Below are 27,769 nucleotides of genomic sequence, written 5' to 3'. Positions count from 1 at the left end.
CGGGACGACATATGAGGAGAGACTGGATCAACTGAGCCGTTATACACTGGAGTTTAGAAGGATGAGAGGGGATCTCATAGAAACTGACGGGACTGGACAGGCTAGATGCGGGAAGAATGTTCCCAATGATGGGGAAATCTAGAACCAGGGAACACAGTCTTAGGATAAGGGGTAGGCCATTTAGGGCTGTGATGAGGAGAAACTTCTTCACTCAGAGAGTTGTTAACCTGTGGAATTCCCTACCGCAGAGAGTTGTTGATGTTAGTTCATTAGATATACTCAAGAGAGAGTTAGATATGGCTCTTACGGCTAAAGGGATCAAGGGGTATGAAGAGAAAGCAGGAAAAGGGTACTGACAGAATGATCAGCCATGATCTTATTGAATGGTGATGCAGGCTCAAAGGGCCAAATGGCCTACTCCTGCACCTAATTTCTATATTTCTATGTTTCTATGTTTCTATGTCCCTGGAGAGGGAGCACGCGGTGCTTGTTGTGTGATTGAGGCTTTCCGTGGTCAGTGGGCACGAGAGGGACTTGAGTGCAACGTGGACACATGGATCTAAATTATAATTTGAAAAGTTTTTATGTTAGTTTTCTCAGATTTGGAACATATTGTTTATTCCCCCTCATAAAGGGGCACTTATAAGTTTTTCCCTCTTGATTAGCCGAAAGAGTAGAGGATTAATTTAAACCTGTGATGCTGAATATATGAACTCTGTTTGAGGAAAGTTAGGACAATTGAGATCCTCATTGAGTTGTCAGCCAATGATACTCATTCCTCAAACATCTAACTGGCTCTGGGAGTCCATCCCCCTCCTCCCTTTAGTTGATTGGTGCTCTGAGAGGCAAGAACTTCTGATTGGGTATTGAGGACTGTCACTCATCCTCTAGGCTGCCACGCCTTGGATTATCCAGCAGTATAAATACAGGAGTTTGAGGTTAGTTACATTTTAGCTTGTTGCTTCAACAAAGTTTAGATTTGTGAAAAATAATCAAAATGGTTTCTCAAGTGTGTCAGAACTACCACCAGGACTGTGAGGATGCTGTCAACAAGCAGATCAACATGGAGCTCTATTCCTCCTATGTTTATCTTTCTATGGTGAGTTTTGTATTTTTGACCACTTCACAATGGAGGTGATGTAATGTGAATTTACTAAATTCTGTGTTATATCCAGCCTACCTATTCTGAGTATCTTGAATCTTAATGCGTCACTTTCCTGAGCTCTCTTGAGCTTGTTGAAGTTTATTTGGAATACATTCTGCACTTAATGCATGAAATTCAGAATTTGTATCCTCATTCTATGTAACTCCATGGACTTTCTGTATGTTACCTTTGCAATGAGGGGATGTAATCTTAAAATTAGAGCTAGTCTATTTAGGGGGCAAGTCAGGAAGTATTATTTCCTGCAAGTATGGTGGAAATCTGGAACACCTTTCTTTCCCATTCCACTCCTCCTTCCTCCTCCCTGCAAAAAAAAGTCATTGATGTTGGGCCAAGATTTATTATTGCATAGGGTATGAACATATTGTTTCCATGACCATGTACATACAAGTTTAGTGAGACTTTGAACCCTTTGAAAGAAAGCACAATATTGAGGTGATATATGTATAGTACATGTGATGTGTCTGCAATATAATACCTAAATAATATTATTCTTATCCTTCCAATTTGACTGGGATGCTGTTGCCCTGCGTCAGTTTTCGGAGTTCTTCAAGGAGCAGTCACATGAGGAACGTGAGCATGCTGAGAGACTGATGAAATTCCAGAATCGGCGTGGAGGACGGATCATTTTGGCAGATATTAAGGTTGGACTCCATAAAGGAATGGCCTTCTGTCTGGCTCCCATTAGACTGAATGTTCCCAATGCATTGCCAAAAAATTGGTTCTAATTTACAGCACACAAGCCAGTTGGCCAAGCTGGACTGTGCTGGTTTTTATATTCCACACGAGCATGCTTCCTCTAACCCGATCAGCATATTGTTCTATTCCTTTCTCCCCATGTGCTTTCTGTTAAATACATCCAAGCTATTTGTCTTATCAATATGACTCTAGTGCTTGCTATAGGTTAATGGCAATTTTATATTCTAGCAAATGGGTTCATGGTAATGTAGACTTGTGATTGCACCCCTAATTTGCTTGAAATGTTTATTTAATCCGGTGTTGGTGAACTATTAGAATTTTCTTTCTTTCCAGAAACCAGAGCAGGATGAGTGGAGCAATGGTCTGGAGGCGATGCAGAGAGCTCTGCAGATGGAGAGAAATATGAACCAGAGTCTGCTGGATCTGCACAAACTCTCCACTGGGAGCACTGATCCTCATGTAAGTTCTTATTATTTTAATTTGGGCTGAGATTGTGAAACATGGAAACATAGAAAATAGGTGCAGGAGTCGGCATTTTGGCCCTTCGAGCCAGCACCACCATTCAACAAGATCATGGCTGATCACCCACCCCAGCACCCCACCGACCCCCCCCCCCAGTCGCAAGGACCACATCCAATTCCCTCCCGAACACATCCAATGAACTGGCATCAACAACTCTCCGCGGCAGGGAACACCACAGGCCAACAACTCCCCGAGTGAAGAAGTTTCTTCCAATCCCAGTCCCAAACAGCCCACCCCCCCCCCCCCCCCCCCCCATCCCAAGAGCGTGCCACCCCTCTGCTCCGGACCCACCCAACACCAGGAACACTACACCCGCCCTGTCCCGTCAGAATGCTTCCCAAATGCCAAACACCCCCGAATGTCGAGCCCCCAGCCCCGGCCACCCCAGAGCCACGCCCCGTGACGCCAACCACACCACAGCCACCAACCGCCATTTGCGCAGTCAACCCGTCCACCCCACTCTGAACACTCCCCGCACCGAGGCACAGAGCCCCCAGGCCCGCCCCTCCAACACACTTTGCCCCCCACCCCCCCCCCCCCCAGACCTCTGCTGCAATGTGGCCCCTCTTGTCCCCTGCCCTGGGTTTCTCTGCCCCCCCCCCCCCCCCAACCCCACCACTCTCCTCTCCATCCCCTGCCCCTGTCTCCCCTCCACTTCCCTCTGCCTCCCTGCACAGGCTCCCACCTTGGGGGCGGTAACCTTCTGGGGCCGGGAATTTTAGCCCCGCAGTGTGGAAGTCCTGCTCCTGCCGTAGAATTGGCCTTGCCACCCCTCAATGGAAGCGGAGTGCAATTTCCCACACTCCACTTCCTTTGGAGGCAGTTACCGGGGCACGACTGGATGCTCCTGTGACAGTTGGAACTGGTGCTCTCCACTCCCGTCCTGTGACAGTTGGAACTGGTGCTCTCCACTCTCCCGTCCTGTGACAGTTGGAACTGGTGCTCTCCACTCTGTCCTGTGACAGTTGGAAATGGAGCTCTCCACTCTCTGTCCTGTCACAGTTGGAACTGGTGCTCTCCACTCTCTCGTCCTGTGACAGTTTCCACTGTTATAATTTTTTATTATTGTTTCTTGTTGTTCATTAGCTATTTTTGTGTAATTTTGACGAGTTGTTGGAGCTTCGAAATGAATTCGAAGTGACTTTAGAGGAGGCGAAAGAAGTTGCTGAAAAATGGGGTGCCCCAACTGAATTCAAAAGTAGGAGAAACCGAATACACCTGAAATTTCACGACGAGCTTGCGCAAGACCACCGATTTAAAATGCACAAGAAAATTTCAATTTCAAGATAAACGTCTTCTACTGAACAGTTGACATTGTAGTTAGTCAGCTCCAGAACAGATTTGAAGGATTAAACACTATCGCTGACTTATTTCTATTTCTAACTCTGAAAATATTACTGAACATGTCTGATGAAGAAATGAAAACGCACAAAGTGCAAAAGCAATATTGTAATGATTTATCGGAATCCTTAACCCTCCAACTATTGCTTTTTGCAACACGCTGAGAGCAGAAATTGAAAAGATCAACACCATCAGAGAATTAGCTAAACTAGCATTAATTAACTTCTATGACATGAGCATGAGTTACTCTGAAGTTTGTTCGCTACTGATTCTTTTTTTGAAGATTCCTGTTACGGTGGCATCTGCGGAACGAACATTTTCAAAGATGAAGATAATAAAAAAAACTACCTTCAAAATTCTATGGGTCAAGAGCAATTGTCACACCTGGCTCTCTTTATTATAGAAGCAGAAAAAGCGGAACGTATGGACGTTTCAAAAGTTATTGATGACTTTGCCACTGTGCAATCTCGGAAGAAAGTATTTTCCTCAATTTTATTTTTATGTATGCATGTGTTAAAGTTCTGTTGAATTCATATTTATTTTATCACATGTTCAAGAACATTGTATGAAAGACATATAATTTATTTTGGATTTTCTTACTTTTTCTTTGTATAAAGTTGTGGTAGAGATTGAGGGGCCCTTGATCTATGTTTGCATTGGGGCCCACATCCTCTAGTTCCACCACTGTTTGAGGGGGGTGGGAGGGTCGGGTAGGAATGCCGGGGGGAGTGCCGGTCAAAGGCCAAGGATTAGAGGCCGGAGTGGGGGCTGAGGTTCGGAAGGACGAAGAAGAATGGCACTTCCCTCCTGGATCCAGCAATCCTTGCCTTCCTTTAGCTGGCAGGTTTACCCAAGTTCTTGGAAACCCAACCAGCCAGAACTAAATTTAAAAAGGAGATTCAAAATGAGGCGTGTAGTCTCTCATAATATTTAAAGTGCCAACCTGTCACCGGAGAGCCCCATGTCCCGCGTCCATTAAAACCTGAAGTGTGTGGGTTGGAGGTGGGTTGGAATCGGGATTCAAATTTTTAACACTTTAACCTCCCACCTGACCCACTCACCCATTTATTGGGGTTAAAATTCACCCCCTCCCCCACAGAGTCTAAACCAGGAAGTAAAAATTAGATTTAAATGAACAACACTAATTACATTCTGAAGGAATGAGACTCCCCACTTGTAAAATTAAATTCAGTGGCAGAGAGGTTGTTTGGCACTAATTATGACTTATGACACTGTTTAAAAATTCACTTACACCTGATGACACCAGCCCTACCTTCTCTGCCATATTTAGTGGATAACCAGTAGGTAAGCACCACAACTTCACACCCTTGGATTTCAATGCTGCGTCTATTGATACTGTTATAGCGCAACCTGTGGATGAGCAGAGTAACTCGGACAGCAATTACGTACTCCAAATGTTGCTGTTTGATTTACTCCATAATAATGGTGAGGGCCAATAGCTCCATGACTGCCCAAAGTGGAGGAAGAGCATCCGGGAGGGCGCTGAGCACCTCGACTCGAATCCCATCGCTGAGAACAAGCAGCAAGCAGAAACCAAGCGTAGACAGCAGGAGGAGTGTGTGTCAACCCAGGCTCCCCACCCACTCTTTCCTTCAACCACTGTCTGCCCCATCTGTCTCATAGACTGTAGGTCCCACATTGGGCTCCTTGGTCACCTGAGAACTCACTTTTAGAGTGGAAGCAAGTCATCCTCGACTCTGAGGGACTGCCTATGATGATGATAACATTATTCTCAACGCAAAATCCGGACCCATCTGTTTATATTTTTTTTGAAGGGAATGGAAGGTTACCTAAAACATTTATACCAAATGAAATAACTGGGTTTATATAAATCTCCATTTATTAAAGGCAGGTAGTCAAAGTCTTTCAGAAACAAAAGACATCTTGCAAAAATCTGAAATCTTGTCCTTGAGCCTAATTAAAAGATCTCCATGCCCAATAGCTTTGTGTTGGTGTCTCTCCATTTTATGTTGGGGAGCAGTGGGAAGGGACGTGGGAAGTTGGCCTACTGTGGACAGTAACTAGCAAATGTGTCTATGATTGCAGGATCTGAACACCTATTGTGCAGCAAATTTAATCTAATGATGCAGTAATTCCATCAATCTCAATTGCACCACTTGATTATCCTGCAGCTCAAGAGCATTAAAATCAAACTCTGAAGGGGAAGCTGACATTCCTTGATATTTGCTGCGGGACATAACTAGTTTCCCTCTTTCAGTTGTGTGACTTCCTGGAGACTCACTACTTGAACGAACAAGTGAAGATGATCAAGAAGCTGGGAGATCACATCACCAACCTGAAGAGACTGGGAGCCCCTGAGAATGGCCTGGGAGAGTACCTGTTTGACAAGCACACCCAGTGGGAGTGTGACTAAACTGACTATTGGATCAAGCTTATTGTTTAGTACTTGTATTTATATAATTACCTCCCTCCCCCACCCCCCAATCCTATAGTGAGTGATGATTTGTGACTTTTTACAAGAAGCTGTGAGATCTGCGATCCTGATGTGAAATGTAACATAACTGTAAATAAACTGTTCAACATTGGACTGGGTTTTGTCTCTTTGCATGTTTGGAAAAATAAGCAACTATTCAATCAATCAACATAATGTGGTTTACATCAAACAAGAATTACACTGAGCTGTGCAACAGTGTTCTGGGATTTAGTCCAATTAAGTTTGTTTTTCCTTGGTTGTAATGGCAATATATTGACTGGGATATTCAGACTTGTTTTGTAAGACCTGAAACATTCAAGGGGGGTGGGGGTGCTCAGACAATTGATTGAGTGACAAAGCATGGTCAAGGGTTGGGGTTAAGGAGTGTCCTAGTGGTGGTAAGGTTTAGAGCGATAACTTAGAGGATAGGGTCTTGACAGCTGAATAAAAATATCCATTCCCACTAGTGGTCTCTCTCTGTGTCTCTCTCTGTGTCTCACAAATGACAACTCAATAAAACAAACTACACATTTGCTGTAATGTGTTAAACACAGGGAATGTCTTCTGGGCACTTAATTATGCCATTTTATTTTAGTGAAGTCCTGGATTACGGAATCATAGAAATTTAGTGTGGAAGGTGGCCATTTTTGCCCACTGTGTCCATGCCAGTCCACCTCGAGCTATCCAATCTAATCCCCCTGTCTAGCTTTGGGTCTGTAGCATTCTATTAAGTGTATCTGCCCTGGGAAGAGCTGTTTGTATTAAGTTGTTGCTATAAATCCTGTGCAGTTATTACTGCAGGTAATTCAGTGATGGAACTCACCACTGCTGCTGTAGACTTTCTGTAAAGCAGAAACTGCTGTACAGACCAATCTATGAGTACATTGAACTCCGGGGACTACAATTGGGTGAGGAGGGAAAATATTAGTGACATCAGCTTGCTGACCCCGCTTCATTAGTTAGTGTGGATTCTCTCGTTCCCATGGTTCTGGGCCAGCTTCTCTTCCGCCCGCTCCCATCATGATCAAATAGCACGACCGAGGCTCATGTGAGAAAGTATAGAAGGAATATATGTGTCCTACTCCAAAAATATATAAAGTTTCGGGAAGGAATAAATGTATTTCTTGAAATGCACAAAGCAAAAGGCCCAAAAAGTTAAACACATTTCTCTGGAAAATCATTTGCTCCACCCCCACACACCATCCTTGGCGCGAAGGCCAAATCCCTCAATTCATAAACAAATGGGCTAGAAATTCGGGTTTCAGCAAAAATCTTTATTTTTAGGCAAAATGTGCTTTTTCGCATCACTAGCAGGCCGGAAATTTAATTTCTCATCGGTTAAAATTGGCGTTGCACGAGGATTCATGGCGCAAACTGCGATCCTCGCCAACTTCTGTCCGAGGCTGATACCATTGCGAGAGAGGCCTTGGGACGGTGGAAAACGACCAAAAAATAAATTGGAAAAAGAAAAAACTCACAACATTTACAAGACACTTATCTATCAAATCACTGAAAAAGAATTTAAAAATAAAAACTTTAACTTGCCTTTTTGCAGGTCTTCATACTTACCGATGCTGGCAGGGTTGCTATGATAGGTTTTTCCCTGTCGGTATTTTGAGCACAGAATACGGGTACAGGGAGTCACATTTTTGGTGAAAATGCGATATCGGGTCTGGCACGGCGGCGCTCCTCTGCCCAGCGGTACGTGGAAAGCGCCGCCGCAAAATGTCACCGAATTTCCCGGCGAGCGGATTTTTTCAAAATGGGTGAAATAGCAACAAAAACCCGGTCGCAAAATCGACGTATTTCTAGCAGAAAATGATGTAGCAATTTGTATTTCGTCCCACTTTGCATTTGATATAAAATAACAATCATCCTGTCCAAATCCGACTCGATCTCTATTTCTCTCCTTCACACCGAGAATGGATTCAAATGTTAATGCTGCAGCTGTAAAAATCCAGTGTTTACAAGTTAGTTTCTGCAATTTAGCTGAGAACTGTATTGGGTGCAATTAAATTGCCATCTTCAGCCATTGCATGTTATTGGGCTCAATTTTCTCCAGTGCCGTTTTTTGGCGTATTGCAAGAGTTACGCCCTGAATAGACAAAAATAACTTGCAAGTTTCCCCGTTCTATTTCTTGAAATTGGCGCCACGCAGCCTGTCCTTTAGCTTTAGCGGGGTGGAGCTTAATGTCTGCACCGAAAAAATGATGCTCCCCCCTGCGCATGCGCGGAAAAAAAATGATGTTTTTTACGTGACTGCTATAGTCGCGTATGCCCAGTACAGCTCCCGGTCTGCATTCAGCCATTTTTAAAGAGCCAGTTGTGTGTGAGAACTTTAATTCTCAGTGGAAAAATTGGAGCTGCAATACAATAAGCAACATAGCTCAAAGACCAAGAATTTCTCACAGGATGAAGTGGAGACACCAGTTACTGTAATTGAGGCCAGATGGCAAGAGCTGGATACCAGTCGAGGTCACATAAAAGTTTCACCAAAAGAAATGAAGAAACACTGGAACCAACTTGCAGAAGATTACTGTGCAATGGTGACCACCCCGAGTTCTGGAGGCCAGTGCAATAAGAAGTAGCAGGACCTTGGTCAAGTAGTTAGTGTAAGTAATATTTTCATTTATTCACTGGAATTGCAATTGTAAATGTGAGCATCAGTATATGTCCCACCCAGCAGAAAGATCCCCTCTCTAAAAAGTTATATTTTCATCACTGCAGAGGAAGGTGGCACACAACAAAAGGGAAAGAACTCGAACAGGAGGAGACCCGGCAAATCTGCACCCACTGACATCCTTGGAAGACAGGGTCGCTACTTTGATGGGTCCTGCCTGGAGAAAAGCAACCACCACTGAACAAGCTGGGCCCACACTTGATGGAGAGGGTAATTCCTGCAAATTCCACAGTCTGGCTTTGCTAAATGTTAAGTGCTGTGCGGGCTAGCCATGCTTCGATTCCTGGGGATATCTCCGTCAGTCAGGCTTCGGTTGATGTAATGTGCTATCATTCATCGTGGTCCTTCAAATGAGCCTGCTGCCTGCACTGTGTGAGCCTACTACTGCCACCCTGCCCCTTCCTCTGCTGCTAATCATTTGTCTATTCTGTTATATTTTGTAGAACTTGCGGCCAACCCTGATGAGGCTGAAGCCGATGCAGAAGAAGATTCAGACACGGACGAGCCTGAAGAGGAGAACATCTTCCAGTGCCACCTTCCAGACCAAGAGCATGGGTGTGAGGGGGAAGGGGGTAGGGGAAGGGGATGGATGAAGCCCCCGTTCTTGTACTCACTCTGGCGGAGGTGCAGGTACTGCCCATTGTGGTGTCAGGCCCTTTCCTGAGTGGTACGAGTGTTGGAACATTCCATGGTTTCTCACAGTCCGAGGCTTGGGATTCCAGTGGTGTGCAGCAAGCCACACCCAGGGTGAGGAGTGGAAGGAGAGCTCGACAGCTCTCTCCTGAGGTGCAGGATCTAACAGGTGTGGTTCAGATGATGGCAATGAGTGCGGAGAGCATTGACCTTACGCGATCACTCCTGGACACCATCAGTGGGGTGGGTGAAGAGGTATCGGGACTGTCGGGAGAAGTAACAATACTTTCACGAGAAATGGGAACACTATTCGGCACATGAGGGAGGGAATGTTGCAGGTAGCTGATACAATGTCGATGAACATGAGGGAGGAATGTCGCAGGTAGTTGAGACCCTGTCAGGGCACATGAGGGAGAGAATGTCGGAGTTCATTGCTGCAATAAGGGAACACGCCCAAACCCCACAGCCATTCACAGAATCAATTGCCACTCCCACTCCAATCCCCAGACCAGCCTCTGAAGAGGCCCAAGCCGGGCCTTCCACATTATTGCCTGCCCACGCCCCCCATCAAGAAGTGCGCATTACCCGAGATCCTCGAAAAAAATAAGCTCGGTACCAACCCGAGAAATGCTGCACCACCACCTGCGGGCAGGGGTGGAGTCACCAAGACAAAGCACAGCGGGTGGTCTTAGAATAAGGTGGAGGCGAGGTGCAGCCTTTCTTTGCTGCTGTTGTTGTTGGTATTATTGTTGTTACTGTTGGAACTGTTCTCAAATGAAATGTTTTTTGCAAGTTATGTAAATTCACAAGTTTAAAAGTTTGTATGTGATCTTAAAGTTTGTAAGTGAGCTTAAAGTTTGTAAGTGATCTTAACTGAAAACTTTAAAGTTTGATACAAGAATATTTTTATTAAAGTTAAGTACAAACAAGTGTTAAACTTTTGAATAATATATATTTTTAAATTACAACTGAATCATTATTAACACAACTTTTTGAAGTTTAGAAGAATCATTTCCATTATTTGTTCCATTACAAACACAACTTTTTGAAATAAAGAAGAACCATTTGCATTATTTTTCCATTAACACAACACAACATTGCGGAACAGATCCAAACACTAATCATGGTCCATGTGGAATAGTTGCCGCTGAGTCTTGAGGCAGGAAGGCATTCACGGACGAGCTGCTGGTGCAAGGCTCGAGAAATCGTTAAAGGGGTACAACCGCCCGCCCTCCTCCGCCGTCGTGCTCCGGTTTCAAGTAGTTGCATGGCTTCCTCATCCTCGTCCTCCTCCTCCTCCTCGTCATCTGCATCTTCTTCCTCATCATCAGCCACTCGCACCTCAGGTGGGTCTTCTACTACCAGCTGCTGCTGCCTCATGATGGCTAAGTTATACAGCATGCAGCACACAACAGTGAACTGACTGACAATCTCAGGGGAATATAGCAAGTAGCCTCCGGGATGGTCCATGCATCGGAAACGCTGCTTCAAGATGCCAATGGCCCTCTCTATTATGCTGCACGTGGCAATGTGCTACATGTTGTATTCCCCGTCAGGTTCCATCCGGCTTGCGCGTAGGGGCATCATGAGCCGGATGGCAAGGCCTAACGCTTTATCTCCCAGCAGTCAGAACTGCCCTTCTCACGTAGGATGAACACATTGTGGGTGCTCCCAGGGTATCTCGCATCAACTGCCATGATGCGATGCATATCGTCACACACGAGGCACATTCACGGAATGGAAGCCTTTTCTGTTCCTGTCCATCTCAGAATCCTTCAAAGGTGCTTGCAAGGCGATGTGGCTACAATCAATGCAGCTCTGTACCTTTGGGAAGTCAGCAATCCTGGAGAAGCCCACAGCCCTGTCACGCATTGCCTGAGCGATCATGGGGAACTTTATGTCGTCATTCCTCCGGGCATATCGTGCAGCATTCACATGCCGAATGCACATGTGTTGTGTTATGTATGTAAACCTGTAAATACCATGTCTAACCACCAAAGGGCTTATCCCCTGGAGTCTCAAGGAAGCTCACAATCCCTTGGGAGCACCTGTACATAAGGAGACCTCACAGGCTGGAGAGGCACTCTGAGAACTGTAATAAAAGACTATGGTCAAACCTTACTTTGAGCTTGCAGCATCTAGTCTGACTCTTTATTCAATTGATAACAACTGGCGACGAGATACAAATGATGGACCCCACTGCAACAATGCAGAGTACCGTGGGCATCCTGGCGAAATTTTCAGAGGGAGATGATTGGGAAACCTTCGTGGAGCAACTCGACCAATACTTCCTGGCCAATGAGCTGGAAGGAGAACCGAACGCTGCCAAACGAAGGGCGATCCTCCTCATCATTTGCGGGGCACCAATGTATGGCCTCGTGAAAAATCTGCTCGCTCCAGCGAAACCCACAGACAATTCGAATGATGAGTTGTGCACACTAGTCCAGGGGCATCTAAACCCGAAGGAAAGCATTCTGATGGCGAGGTATCGGTTCTACACATACAATAGGTCTGAAGGCCAGGAAGTAGCGAGCCTTGCCGGACATTGCGAATTTGAAGGACACTTGGAGCACATGCTCAGGGACTTCGTTGTACTTGGCATTGGCCATGAAGTAATACTTCGCAAAGTTTTGACTGTAGAGACCCCAACCTTGAGTAATGCCATAGCGGTAGCCCAGGTGGGAGCTCTATCACCACCAGTGACAATACCAAACACATTTCTCAGCACACTAGTGCTGCTGCAAGTACTGTGAACAAAGTAATGTTGATTGCGAATCGAAATGTACAGGGCAGAACTTACAAGCCTGCAGCTGCACATCCGCAGTGACTCAGAGCCCACCATCAAGGGTGGAGAATACAAGGCCATTAATACCTTGTTGGCGCTGTGGGGGTGATCATCATTTCCATTCATGCCGCTTCAAAGGATACATTTGCAAGGGCTGTGGAACAATGTGACACCTCCAACGCATGTGCAGGTGAGCTGCTAACCCTGCTAATCCTGCAAACCACCATGTTGCAGAGGAGGACAGATTCACAGTGGATCACGACGAACCAGAGCCTCAGACTGAGGGGGCAGTGGTATATGGTAGCACACATTTACCACAAAGTTTCCCCCTATTATGCTGAAGGTTGAATTAAATGGACTCCCGGAGTCCATGGAGCTGGACACGGGCGCAAGCCAGTTCATAATGAGCACAAAGACTTGCGATAAATTGTGGTGCAGCAAGGACTCAAGGCCAGTCCTGACTCCCATTCGTACTAAACTGAGAATGTACACAAAGGAACTGATTCCTGTAATTGGCAGTGCTACTGTAAAGGTCACCTATGATGGAGCGGTGCACGAGTTACTACTCTGGGTGGTACCGGGCGATGGCCTCACGCTGTTCGGCAGAAGCTGGCTGGGAAAGATACGCTGGAACTAGATGATGTCCTAGCGCTTTCTTCCGTCGACGGCACCTCATGTGCCCTGGTCCTAAAAAATTCCCCTCACTGTTCAAACCAGACATCGGGAAGTTCCAAGGAACAAAAGTGCAGATGCATTTGATTCCGGGGGCGCGACCCATCCATCATGACGTGAGAGCAGTACCGTACATGATGAAAGGGTGCAGATCGAGCTGGACAGGTTGCAATGAGAGGGCATCATTTCGCCGATCGAATTCAATGAGTGGGTCAGTCCAATTTTTCCAGCCCTAAAGGGAGACGGCACCATCAGAATCTGTGGTGATTACAAAGTAACTATCAATCATTTCTCGCTGCAGAATCAATACCCGCTACCAAAGGTGGATGACCTATTTGTGATGCTGACGGGAGGGAAAACGTTCATGAAGCTGGACTTGACCTCAACCTACATAACGCAGGAGCTGGAGGAATCATCGAAGGGCCTCACCTGCATCAACATGCAAAAAGGTCTCTTCATTTACAACAGATGCACTTTTGGGATTCGAGCTGCCGCGGCGATATTCCAGAGGAACATGGAAAGCTTGCTGAAGTCGGTCCCGTGCACCGTGGTCTTCCAGGACAACATCTTAGTTATGGGTCGGAACATCGTTGAGCACCCGCAGAACCTGGAGGAGGTTCTTAGTCAGCTTAATCATCTGGGCTCAGGCAAAAACGCTCAAAATGCGTTTTCCTGGTGCCTGAAGTGGAGTTCCTGGAGAGAAGAATCACGATGGATGGTATCAGGCCCACCGATTCGAAGACGGCGGCAATCAAGAATGCACCGAGACCACAGAACATGAAGGAGCTGCGGTCATTTCTAACCATTTTGGTAACTTCTTAGCGGGTCTTAGCACATTGTTGAACCATTGCACTCTTTACTGCGTAAAGAAGATGAATGGGTATGGGGTAAAAGCCAAGAAAATGCCTTTGCGAAAGCGAGGAAACTGTTATGCTCCAAAAAATTGCTTGTGTTGTACGATCCATGTCAGCGTTTGGTACTAGCATTTGATGCGTCGTCGTACGGGGTCAGGTGTATATTGCAACAAGCTAATGAATTTGCAAAATTGGAACCACTTGATTATGCATCCAGAAGTCTGTCTAAGGCTGAGAGATCCTATATCATGATTGAAAAAGAAGTGTTAGCGTATGTTTGCGGGGTAAAGAAAATGCATCAATATCTGTTCGGGCTCAAATTTGAATCGGAAACGGACCATAAGCTGCTTAGATCCTTCTTTTCTGAAAGCAAGAGGATAAATACGAATGCGTCGGACCCGAATGGGCGCTCCGTTGTCCACATATAACTATGCCATCTGCCACAGGCCAGGCACAGATGCTCTCAGTAGGCTGCCATTGCCCAGCACAGGTGTGGAGATGGCACAGCCCGCAGATTTAGTTATGGTAATGGAAGCATTGGCGATTGAGCAATCACCTGCTACAGCCCGCCAGATTAGAACCAGGATGAGCCAGGAGCACTTACTGTCCTTAGTAAAAAACTGTGTGCTCCACGGGAGTTGGTCTAGTGTCCCGTTAGAGATGCAGGAAGAAACAAAGCCGTACCAGCAGTGCAGAGATGAAATGTCTAGACAGTCAGACTGACTCCTATGGGGTAATCAGTTAGTGTTGCCAAAAAAAGGCAGGGACACTTTCATGAGTGATCTCCACATCACCCAACCAGGCATCGTACTGATGAAAGTGATAGCCAGATCCGACGTTTGATGGCCCAGTATCGATGCAGGCTTAGAGTCCTGCGTGTGCAAATGTTCACAGTTCACATGTTCACAGTTAAGCACCACTAAGTTTATGGTCCTGGCGTCCAAACTGTGGTCCAGGGTCCATGTCGACTATGCAGGCCCATTCTTGGGAAAAACGTTCTTCGTGATTGTAGATGCGTACTGCAAATGGATTGAATGTGTGATAATGTTGGCAAGTACGTCCGCTGCCACCATTGAAACGTACGGGCCATGTTTGCAATGCATGGCCTGCCTGATTTCCTTGTAAGCAACAATAGGCCATGCTATACCAGTGCCGAGTCCAAGGAGTTCATGACCCGCAATGGGATCAAACATGTCACATCTGCCCCGTTCAATCCAGCATCCAATGGTCAGGTAGAATGAGCAGTTCAAACAATGAAGAGAGCTTGGAAAGGGTAACTGAAGGCTCACTGCAGACTCGTTTGTATTGAGTCCTGCTTAGTTACTGCACAAGACCCGACTTGCTCACTGGGATCCCTCCCGCTGAAATGCTTATGAAAAGGACGCTTAAGACAAAGCTCTCGCGAGTCCATCCTGATCTACACGAACAGGTAGAGAGCAGGCAGTTTCAACAGAATACATATCATGATCGCGCAAATGTGTCACATTAAATTGAGATGAATGATCTTGTGTTTGTGCTGAACTATAGACAAGGTCCCAAGTGGCTTCCTGGTATTGTTTTGGCCAAAGAGGGGTGAAGGGTGTTTGTGGTCAAACTCTCAAATTGACTCACCTGCAGGAAACACTTGGACCAAACCAAACTCAGATTTACGGACTATCCAGAACAACCCAAATAGACTACCTTTTTTGACCCTTCAACACAGACACAAGTGGCAACCCACCCAGTGGTTGACCACGAAGTAGAACCCATCACCCACAGCAGCCCAGCAGGACTCACCACCCCCAGCAGACCAGCAAGGCCAGATGCGCAGCAGCCCAGCGAGGGCCCAACAAATGACTCACCAAAACCAGCATTTGCACCGAGACGATCATCTAGGGAAAGGAAGTCCCCAGATCGACTCACATTGTAAACAGTTACACTATTGACTTTGGGGGGTAATGTTGTTATGTATGTAACCCTGTTAATACCATGTCTAACCACCAGAGAGCTTATCCCCTGGAGTCCCAAAGGAGCCCAGAATCCCTTGCGAGCACCTGTGTATAAGGAGGCCTCACAAGCTGGAGAGGCACTCTGAGATCTGCAATAAAGAATCACGGTCACACCTTACTTTGAGCTTGCAGCATCTAGTCTGACTCTTTATTCAAGGCATAACATGTTGCATGTTGAGAAATGGTGCACACATCCCCAGTTGTGGCCTGGAATGATCCAGATGCATGAAATGAAAGTGCAGCTGTAACCTTCACTTCAAGTGACAAAGCAGACCTCCTGACGCTTCTAGGTTGCAAGTCTGGTTTTACTAATGTTCAGATTTCGGTTAAAATTTATTTGTAGAAATGCAGCCTTCTCACACAGTCTGCATCACTCAGGTGCAGGTATGAACACCTGTGTCGATATACCTGACATGGGGAAGGCATCCTGCCCATTATCCTACGTGCTCTGCGGTCCCTCATGCGATGACGTCGAATCAACCGTCTCCTCCGCAGCACCATCATCCAGGAGGCTTGCACGAGGTATGGCATTGTCAATATTTCCCCCATAATTAAATTGTATCTTTGCAAGAAGCTCAAAATAGCAGGACAAGGAGTTAAAGCTGCTCTCCTCTCTCTCTCCCCATGGTCGATGCCCTAGTGGGTCGGTTCGCAGAATCACTCCCTCGCCTGGACACAGGGGCTCAGCAAACTTACCACATGCTTCTTTTGATGCTGCTGTATAGTGCAAGGGTTCTCACCCCTTCAGTTCCATTTCCATCACTTCCCCGGGCTCCTGTGAAGCCGAGCCCCGAGTCCCTGTGTCCGGGCGAGGGATTGATTTCGTCGGCTGATGTTCTGTACCTCGAGCCCGGTGGGGAGACGTTCGATGGTGGTGTGGCACTTTGAAAAATATCGAAAATTAAAGAATTGCATTCGACTTCCATTGAATCCATTTTGAGTTTTTAAAAAATGAAGCTTCATGAGGCAATTTTTTTTCTTTTTCACATCCTCCAAAACTTTGCATAAAAACAGTGGCGTCCTTTTGCGTCGATTTTTTAATGCGTGCTGGTTTTCCTTAAATGCCCAGAAGGTTTTTTGGGAGTGGTCACATACGCCGTCCTAGAAAAAATGTAAGTTGGCCAAACTTGCTTAAATGTGAAAAACTGGGGCAGACATCATGATCCACCCCGTATGATGCAAAAAAAATCCTAACCTAAAAAAATCGTAACTAACTGAGTTACGTTAACGCAGAAACTTTGGGGAAACTTAGATATTTTAATTTACACCAAAAAAAGCGGCGTGTGCCAAAAAAACGGTGCAGATAACTGGAGAAAATTGAGCCCAATGTCTTTGCAACTCTCAAAGGCACCTTTGGGGTATCGATTACACAAAATTTCATATACTGATGAGCCACAATTCCTCGAGTCATATTAGCATGGTTTGAGGATTGGCTGACTAACAGAAAACAGACAGTCAGGATAAATGGGTCATTTTTCGGTTGGCAATCAGCAACTAGTGGGGTGCCACAGGGATCAATGCTGGGGCCTCAACTATTTACAATCTATATTAATGACTTGGATGAAGGGATCGAGTGTAATGTAACCAAGTTTGGTGATGACACAAAAATGGTGGGGAAGCAAATTGTGAGGAGGACACAAAAAATCTGCAAAGGGATATAGACAGGCTAAATGAGTGGGCAAAGATTTGTCAGATGGAGTATAATGCAGGAAAATATGAGGTTATCGACTTTGCCAGAAAAAATAGAAAAGCAGATTGTAATTTAAATGGAGAAAAATGGCAAAGTGCTTCAATACAGAGGGACCTGGGGGTCCTTGTGCATGAAACACAAAAAGTTAGTATGCAGGTTACAGCAAGTAGTCAGGAAGGCACATGGAATGTTGGCCTTTATTACAAGGGGGATAGAGTATAAAAGAAGGGAAGTCCTGCTACAAATGTTCAGGGTATTGGTAAGGCCACACCTCGAGTACTGTGTACAGTTTTGGTCTCCGTATTTAAGAATGGATATACTTGCATTGGAGGCTCTTCAGAGAAGGTTCACTAGGTTGATTCCAGAGATGAGGGGGTAGATTTATGAAGATTGGTTGAGTAAATTGGGTCTACACTCATCGGAGGTCAGAAAAATGAGCGGTGATCTTTTCAAAACATATAAGATAATGGGAGGGCTGGACAAGATGGAAGCAGGCAGTATATCTCCAGGCATGTGGAAACTAAAACTAGAGGGCTGCCTATTTAACATTGAGATGAGGAGGACTTTCTTCTCTTAGAGGAGTGTAAATCTATGGAATTCTCTACCCGAGAGAGCTGTGGAGGCTGAAGATAGACAGATTTTGGAATGATAAAGGAATAAAGGGTTATGGGAAGCGGGCAGTGAAGTGAAACTGAGTCCATGATCAGATCAGCCATGATCTTATTAAATAGCGGAGCAGATTTGAGGGGTCAAATGGCCTACTCCTACTCCTATTTCTTGTGTTCCTTTGTTCTTGTGAGTCGGCCTGGGTTTGACAGCTTCCTGTTTCTGACAAAGTCTTCAGCTCACTCGGTGAAAAACTTTACAGGTGTTCGTGTTTTAAGAATTACATCGAACTAACAGCACAGAAAAAGACCATTCGGCCCAACTGGGCCATGCCATGGTTTATGCTCCATGTGAGTCTCCTCCCACCCCACTTCATCTAGGCCTATTAGAATATCCCTCTCTTCTTTCTCCCTCATGTTTATCTAGCTTCCCCTTAAATGCATTTATGCTCTTTGCATTCAGAATTATTACTGTGATAGCTCAGTAAACGTATCACGACTGCTGTAGACTTTCTGTTAAGCTATGTAGGCAGAGCAGCAACTGCTGTACAGACCAGCAATGTCCACGTACATTGAACCCCAGGGACTACAATTGGGTGAGGAGGGAAAGCAACAGGTGACATCAGCTTGCTGTCACAGCTTCAGTGGCTACCCGAGTGCGGTGGTTCTGGGACAGATTTTTTTCTGCATTCTACCTCATGGCTGAATAACTTGCCAACATGACCTTGGCTCGCATGAGTAAGTAATTAGGTAAGTTATTGAATGAATACCTGTGCAATTGTACTCCAACACATCTCCTTCTGGAAGGAGTGTATGTATTTCATTAAAGGCACAAAGCGAAAGGCCCAAGCAGTTAAACACACACCTCTGGATAAACATTTCCCTCACCCCCAGCTCCAATGCCTAATACCTCAATTCATCAACCAAATGTATCCATTTGTATTTAGACTCATTGTGCATTTCATACCAAATAGCAATTAATCTGTCCAAATCCACAGGGCTCTCCATTTCTCTCCTTCACCCCGATGAATGGATACAAATGTAAATGCTACAGCTGTAATAATCCAGTGTTTACAAGTTTGTTTTCGGAATTTAGCTGAAAACTGTATTTGTTGCAATTAAAGTGCCATCAGCCATTCCATGTTAATGTCGTTACAACTCTCAAAGGCACTTTTTGGGTATCTATGTTACAATATTTCATATATTGATGAGCGACAATTCCACGAGTCGGCCTGGGTTTGCGGCTGATGGGTTTGGCAACTTTCTGTTTCTGACAAAGTCTCAAGCTCACTCGATTTGAAAAACTTCACAGGTGCCCGTGTTTTAAGAAATACATCGAATTCACAGCACAGAAAAAGACCATTCAGGCCCAACTGGGCCATGCTGTGGTTTATGCTCCATGTGAACCTCCTCACTCCCCACTTCATCTAGACCTATCAGCATATCCTTCTATTCCTTTATCCCTCATGTGTTTATCTAGCCTCCCCTTAAATGCATCTGTGCTCTTTGCATTCAGAGTTATTACTGTGGGTAGCTCAGTAACTAAACGTATCACTGCTGCTATAGACTTCCTGTTGAGCTGTGTGGGCAAAGAAGCAAGTAACTGCCATACAGACCAGTAATGTCTGAGCTCAAGGCTTCATTTATTGCCCATCTCTAATTGCCCTTAAAGGTGAAATGCCTTGTAGCCCTGAGTGCCTTGCTGGGCCATTTCAGAGGGCAGTTGATAGTCAGCCACTTTGCTGTGGGCTTGGAGTCACATATAGGCCAGACTGGGTAAGGACGGCAGGTTTCTTTCCCAAAAGGAAATTAGAGAATCACATGGGTTTTTATGATAATCTTCTAGTTCCACGATCACCTGTAGTAGCTTTTTATTCCAGATTTATTTCATTAATTAACTGAATTTAAATTCTGCAGAACCTGTGGTGGGATTTTGCCTCTGTATCAGTAGTCCAGGCCTCTGCATTACTTATCCAGTAACATAATCACTATTCTATCATACCCCACGTAGAATACACTATTGGGTGTGGCTCTGGGACCCCTCCCACCCCACGTCATGGCTGACTAACCTGTGAACACTCACTGATGAGGCTCCCACATGAATAAGGAATTGGGCAAGGAATATGTGTGGGACTGTACTCCAACAAAGTATAATCCTCCTGGAATGAGTAAATGTATTTCACTAAAGGCATAAAGGTTATTTATGCATTGAGTGAATAATGTATAATTCACTAAATGAGTTAAATTGTCAAGTCAAATCGATACTTCTCCTGAAACATTCACACCCCCCATTCTCCACCCCGCCATGTCTGTTCCATCAATTTATAAATCCAATACTAGCAGCTCCTTCATAAATGTATCCATTTGTATTTTGTCCAATTGTGCATTTCATACCAAATAGCAATCATCCTTTCCAATCCGACTGGATACCTCTTTGTCCCCTTCTTGTCCATGAATGGATTCAAATGTTGTTGATGCCGAAGGTCCAATAATCCAGTGTTTACAAGTTAATTTAGGAACTTTGCTGAGAACTGCACTGGGTGCAATTAAATTGTCTCCTTTAGTCTTTCCATGTTAATGTCTTTTTAATTATTTCTGGGCTGTGGGTGCCGCTGGCAAGGATGGCATTTATTGCCCATCCCTAATTTTGCTTGACAAGATGATAGTGAGCCGCCTTCTTGAGCTGCTGCAGTCCTTGTGATGAAGGTACTCCCACAATGCCGTTATAGAGGGAGATCCATGATTTTGACCCAGTGCCAATGAAGGAATGGCGATAAATTTCCAAGTGAGGAAATTGCAAGTGATGGTGTTCCCATGTGCCTGCTGCCCTTGTCCTTCTAGTTGGTGGAGGTCACGGGTTGGCAAATTCTGCCAAAGAAGCCTTGGTGAGTTGTAGCGGGGAATCCTGTAGATGGTACACAATGCAGCCATGGTGAAGGCAATGAATATTGAAGGTGGTGGATGGGATGCCAATCAAATGAGCTGCTTTGTTCTGGATGTGTCGAGCTTCTCGAGGGTTGTTGGAGCTGCACTCGTCCAAGCAAGTGCAGAGTATTCCATCACACTCCTGACTTGTGCCTTGTAGATGGTGGAAAGGCTTTGGGAGTCAGGAGGTGTGACACTCACTGCAGAATACCCGGTCTCTGACCCGCTCTTGTTACCACAGTATTTATGAGAGTGGTCCATTTATGTTTCTGTTCAATGGCGACCCCCAGGTATTAATAGTAGGAGATTCGGCAATGGTAATGCTGTTGAAAGCAAGGGCAGGTGCTTAGACTCTCGCTTGTTGAAGATAGTCATTGCCTGGCACTTGTTTGGTGCAAATGTTACTTGCCACGTATCAGCCCAAGCCTGAATCTTGTCCAGGTCTTGCTGAATGCGGGCATGGATTGCTTGATATTCTGACAAGTTGCAAATGGAACTGAACACTGTGCAATCATCAGTGAACATTCCCACTTCTGACCTTATGATGGAGGGAAGTTCATTAATGAAGCAGCTGAAGATAGTTGGGCCTAGGACACTGTTCTGAGGATCTCCTGCAGCGATGTCCTGTGGCTGAGATGATTGACCTCCAACAACCACAACCATCTTCCTTTGTGCTCGGTATGACTCCAGCCGTGGAGAGGTTCCTCCTTGATTCCCATTGACGTCAATTTTATCCGGGCTCCATGATGCCACACTCGGTCAAATGCTGCCTTGATGTCAAAGGTAGTCACTCTCACCTCATCTCTGGAATTCAGCTCTTTTGTCCATGTTTGGACAAAGGCTGTAATGAGGTCTGCAGCCGAGTGGTCCTGGCCAAACCCAAACTGAACATCTGTGAACAGATTATTGGTGAGTAAGTGGCATTTGATAACACTGTCGACGACACCTTCCATCACTTTGCTGATGTTTGAGGGTAGATGATGGGGCAGTAATTGGCTGGATTTGATTTGTCCTCTTTTTTTGTGGACAGGACATACCTGAGCAGTTTTCCATGTTGTCGTTAGTTGCCAATGTTGGAGCTGTACTGGAACAGCTTGGCTAGAAGCGCAGTTAGTTCTGGAGCACAAGTCTTCAGCACGACAGCCGGGATGTTGTTGGGGCCCATACACTTTGCTGTATCCAGTGTGCTCAGCTTGATATCATGTCAAGTGAATTGAATTGGCTGAAGACTGGCTTCTGTGATGGTGGGGACCTCAGGAGAAAGCTGAGATGGATCATACATGAGGCACTTCTGGCAGAAGATGGTTGCAAATGACTCAGCCTTGTCTTTTGCACCCTTGTGCTCGGTTCTGCCATCATTGAGGACGGGGATATTCATGGAGCCTCCACTTCCCATTAGTGCTTTAATGATCTCCCACTATTCACGATTGGATGTGGCAGGACTGCAGAGCTTTGATCTGACCCATTGATTGTGGGAACGCTTAACTCTGTCAATGAACAAAAATGTTTCCAATGGCTGAAGGGTCAATAATCAGAGGGCACGGAATTAATGTGATTCGCAAACGAACCAGAGGCAACATGAAGAAAAACTTGTTAACTTAACGAGTGATTAGGATTTGGAATCACTGCCTGATAGGGTGGTGGAAACAGATTCAATAGTAGCCTTCAAAAGGGAACTAGACAAATACATGAAGGAGAAAAAATTGCAGGGTTTATGGGGAAAGAACTGGACTAACTGGATTGCTCGTTGAACGAGCCGGCACAGACTCGATGGGTCGAATGGCCTCCTTCTGTGCTTTATTATTCTGTGATTCTCTGAAGACCAGCACTGTGCACAGGACTCCAAGTATTGTCTAGCTAAGGTTCTATACAAATTTAACATGCTGCACACGGATGTGGGTCAGCTGCAGGCATTCTTCGCTCTGAGCTCAGAACTGCGCTAATGGTTAACTGTTTACGTACGCATCACAAAATATATCAGGTCAATGTTCACCCCACTCCATGCAATAACATAAGAACATAATTAGGAGCAGGAGCATGTCCAATGGCACCTTGAGCCTGCTCCAACATTCAATAATGTCATGGTTGATCGTCAACTGTACTTTCCTGCCCTATCTCCATATCCTTTGATTCCCTGTGCTGATACCTACTGACTCAGGGACAAGGGTGTTAGCAACTGAGGCAAGGTTGATCAAATCTTACATTTATATGATGCCTTTGGTTCAGGACAGCCCAAAGCACTTCATAGCTGATGAAGTTCTTTTGAAGTTCAGTCTCTGTTTTGTAGCCGCCAATTTGCAGACAAAGGTCCCCCATCGGTCTGTTTACATTGGGGAGATTAGATTTGGATGAATGTACACAGGTGGATTTGTAACACTGCTCCAACTAAAAGACACAGTCAGCACCACTCACAATAAATGCAAAGTCATATATGTATGGAGGCTCAGATTGTGATTCCCCTTCCAAATGTATTCATTCACAATACAGGGAGGGACAAGCAATGAAGGGCCGCAGCAACTGAGGAATGTGCCCACAGTCAGTCAGTGGAGAGTCAGGTTGTGGATATCATCACCAGTTTAAATATACCTCGTGGAAATTAGTGTGAAACCTAAATTTGAGGTGGTTCTGGTTTGTAGATTTTCAAAGTTTCTAAAAATCAAAATTATTCACGTCCTGTTCAGAGATGCAGCCTGGATTTTAGCCTGCTGTCCATGGCCAGATTTGGCACACTCACCTCAAGGTGGTCCACCTCTCCCTCTCCACGGTCAAATATTATTATTTGAAGCTCATCATGGATCAGAACAAATCCAAACCATCTTTCTCCAGTCTTCATCGCCTCCTCTGACATCACTTGCACCCTCCATTTTCTCTCGAGACTCAGTGTGAGTTCATAGATTGCTTTGAGCATGCAGGTACAGCAGGTGGTGAAGAAAGCAAATGGCACGTTGGCCTTCATAGCTAGGGGATTTGAGTACAGGGGCAGGGAAGTTTTACTGCAGTTGTACAGGGTCTTGGTGAGGCCTCACCTGGAATATTATGTTCAGTTTTGTTCTTCGAATCTGAGTAAGGACATTCTTGCTATTGAGGGAGTGCAGTGAAGGTTCACCAGACTGATTACCGGGATGGCAGCACTGACATAAGAGGAGAGACTGGATCTACTGGGCCTGTATTCACTGGAGTTTAGAAGAATGAGAGGGGATCTCATAGAAACATATATAATTCTGACGGGACTGGACAGGTTAGATGTAGGAAGAATGTTCCCAATGTCGGGAAGTCCAGAACCAGGGGTCCAGTCTAAGGATAAGGGTTTAGCCATTTAGGACCGAGATGAGGAGAAACTTCTTCACTCAGAGAGTTGTGAATCTGTGATATTTTCTACCTCAGAGAGTTGTTGATGCCAGTTCATTAGATATATTCAAGAGATATGGTCCTTATGGCTAAAGGAATCAAGGGTATATAGAGAGAAAGCAGGAAAGAGGTACTGAGGTGAATGTTCAGCCATGATTTTATTGAATAGTGGTGCAGGCTCGACGGGCCGAATGGCCTACTCCTGCACCTATTTTCTATGTTTCTATCTTTACCCCTACATAGTCATCACAGCTGCTTCCGCCTCATATTCTTCCACAGGAAGCAAAGAGTAGGAGTAAATGGGTACTTTTCAGAATGGCAGGCAGTGACTAGTGGGGTACCGCAAGGTTCTGTGCTGGGGCCCCAGCTGTTTACACTGTACATTAATGATTTAGATGAGGGGATTAAATGTAGTATCTCCAAATTTGCGGATGACACTAAGTTGGGTGGCAGTGTGAGCTGCGAGGAGGATGCTGTGAGGCTGCAGAGCGACTTGGATAGGTTAGGTGAGTGGGCAAATGCATGGCAGATGAAGTATAATGTGGATAAATGTGAGGTTATCCACTTTGGTGGTAAAAACAGAGAGACAGACTATTATCTGAATGGTGACAGATTAGGAAAAGGGGAGGTGCAAAGAGACCTGGGTGTCATGGTACATCAGTCATTGAAGGTTGGCATGCAGGTGCAGCAGGCGGTTAAGAAAGCAAATGGCATTTTGGCCTTCATTGCAAGGGGATTTGAGTACAGGGGCAGGGAGGTGTTGCTACAGTTGTACAGGGCATTGGTGAGGCCACACCTGGAGTATTGTGTACAGTTTTGGTCTCCTAACCTGAGGAAGGACATTCTTGCTATTGAGGGAGTGCAGCGAAGGTTCACCAGACTGATTCCCGGGATGGCGGGACTGACCTATCAAGAAAGACTGGATCAACTGGGCTTGTATTCACTGGAGTTCAGAAGAATGAGAGGGGATCTCATAGAAACATTTAAAATTCTGACGGGGTTAGACAGGTTAGATGCAGGAAGAATGTTCCCAATGTTGGGGAAGTCCAGAACCAGAGGTCACAGTCTAAGGATAAGGGGTAAGCCATTTAGGACCGAGATGCGGAGGAACTTCTTCACCCAGAGAGTGGTGAACCTGTGGAATTCTCTACCACAGAAAGTTGTTGAGGCCAATTCACTAAATATATTCAAAAAGGAGTTAGATGAGGTCCTTACTACTAGGGGGATCAAGGGGTATGGCGAGAAAGCAGGAATGGGGTACTGAAGTTGAATGTTCAGCCATGAACTCATTGAATGGCGGTGCAGGCTAGAAGGGCCGAATGGCCTACTCCTGCACCTATTTTCTATGTTTCTATGTTTCTATAGGACAATGAGGCCAAAACAAGGAAAGAGAACATATCCAAGAAAGTCGGGTATGTACGCTTCATGTCTCTTACACTCGGGAAGTCTAACCTCCCAATGTCCCATGGTTCAATGAGTGTTAGCATTCTAGAATATGGTGTCACAATAGGTCAATGTTGTTATGTATGGAGAAAGAGTCAGACTGAACACTGCGAGTTCAAAGTAAAGTGTGACCTTGGTCTTTCATTGCAGGTCTCCAGAGTGCCTCTCCAACCTGTGAGGCCTCCTTAAATACCTGTGTTCTCAAGGGATTATGGTGTCACTGGGACTCCAGGGGATGAGCCCTCTGGTGGCTGTACAGAGTATATGCAAGTTTACATATATAACAACACTTCCCCCCAAAGTGAACAGTGTAACAATTTACAAGGTGAGTCGATCTGGGGCCCTTCTTGCCATGGTTAATCATCTTGGTATGAAAGCTGGTATTGGTCAATCAACTGTTGGGCCCTCGCTGGGCGGCTGTGCAGCTGGCCTGGATTCCTGGTGTGGTGGGTCCTGCTGGGCTGCTGTGTATGATGGATTCTGCTTCGTGGCCAACCGTGGTGTCGGTTGCCACTGGTTTGTATGTTGGGGGGTCAAAAAAGGTAGGGTACAAAGTGGGTTGCTCAGGATAGTCCATGAATCTGAGTTTGATTTGGTCCAAATGTTTCCGGTGAATGAGTCCATTTGAAAGTTTGACCCGAAACACCCTGCTCCCCTCTTTGGCAACAACAGTGCCGAGACGCCACTTGGGACCTTGTCCATAATTCAATACAAACAAAGGATCATTGATTTAAATCTCGAGTGACACATTTGCGCTATCATGGTGTGTACTTTATTGAAGCCGGCTGCTCTCTACCTATTCATGTCGATCAGGGTGAACGAACGAGAGCCTTGTCTTAAGTGCTCTTTTCATGAGCAGTTCAGCAGTTGGGATCCCAGTAAGTGAATGGGGTCTCATGCGGGAGCTAAGCAAGACTCGGGATAGGCAAGTTTGCAGTGAATCTTCCGTGACCCTCTTCAAGTCCTGCTAGATGGTTTGCACTGCTCTCTCTGCCTGATCATTGGACGTTAATCTAAATGGGGCAGATGTGACATGTTTGATCCCGTTGCAGGTCATGAGTTCTTTGAACTCAGCACTGGCAAAACATGGCCCATTGTCGCTCACCAGGACATCGGGTAGGCTGTGTGGGGCAAATATGGCCCGCAGGCTTTCAGTAGTGGCAGCGGACATGCTAACCGACATTTTATCACATTCAATTCATTTGGAGTACGCATCTACAACCACAAGAAACATTTTACCCAAGAAGGGGCCTGCATAGTTGAAATGTACACTAGACCACGGTTTGGAGGGCCAAGACCATAAACTTAGCGGCGCCTCCCTGGATGCATTGCTTAACTGCGAGCATGTATTACATCTGTGCACGCAGGAGTCTAAGACAGCATTGATACGTGGGATCTGGCTATCGCTTTCATCATTACGATGCCTGGATGGGTACTGTGGAGGTCACTGATGAAGGTGTCTCTGCTCTTCTCGGGAAACACTACTTGATTGCCCCACAGAAGGCAATCTGCCTGTATAGACATTTCATCTGTGCGCCAGTGGAACGGCTTTATCTCTTCCTGCATTTCCACTGGGACACTGGACCAGCTCCCGTGAAGCATACAGTTTTTGACTAGGGACAATAAGGTGTCCTGGCTTGTCCAGGTTTTGATCTGCCGGGCAGTGGCGGATGATTGCTCACTCTCAAATGCTTCCATAACCATGACTAAATCTGCAGGCTGCGCCATTTCCACCCCATGGTGGGCAATGGCAGCCTACTGAGAGCATTGGTGCAGTTTTCTGTGCCTGGCCTGTGGCGGATGGCATAATTGTATACGGACAAAGTGAGCGCCCATCCCTAGATGCGGGCCGATGCATTAGTATTTATCCCCTTACTCTCGGAAAACGGGGATATAAGTGGCTTATGGTAAGTTTCCAATTCGAGTTTAAGCCCAAACAGATATTGATGCATTTCTTTACCCCATAG

At 45.6% G+C, this 27,769-nt stretch overlaps 1 protein-coding gene across 1 annotated transcript; it reads left to right on the top strand.

Annotated features, from left to right (window-relative positions):
- The first annotated feature begins 997 nt into the window (after positions 1–997).
- On the top strand, positions 998–22,113 carry LOC139262648 (ferritin, middle subunit-like). Its single transcript, XM_070877801.1, has 7 exons — positions 998–1,108; positions 1,669–1,806; positions 2,195–2,320; positions 5,964–6,103; positions 13,418–13,596; positions 20,928–20,971; positions 22,042–22,113. Exons 1-7 carry the CDS (start codon positions 998–1,000, stop codon positions 22,111–22,113), a joined length of 810 nt encoding a protein of 269 aa, XP_070733902.1.
- The last annotated feature ends 5,656 nt before the right edge of the window (positions 22,114–27,769 follow it).

Source organism: Pristiophorus japonicus, chromosome 4, assembly GCF_044704955.1.
Source record: "Pristiophorus japonicus isolate sPriJap1 chromosome 4, sPriJap1.hap1, whole genome shotgun sequence".
Lineage (NCBI taxonomy): Eukaryota > Metazoa > Chordata > Chondrichthyes > Pristiophoridae > Pristiophorus > Pristiophorus japonicus.
Note: the sequence above shows the minus strand (reverse complement) of the source record. Positions and strands in the feature narration are given on the sequence as shown.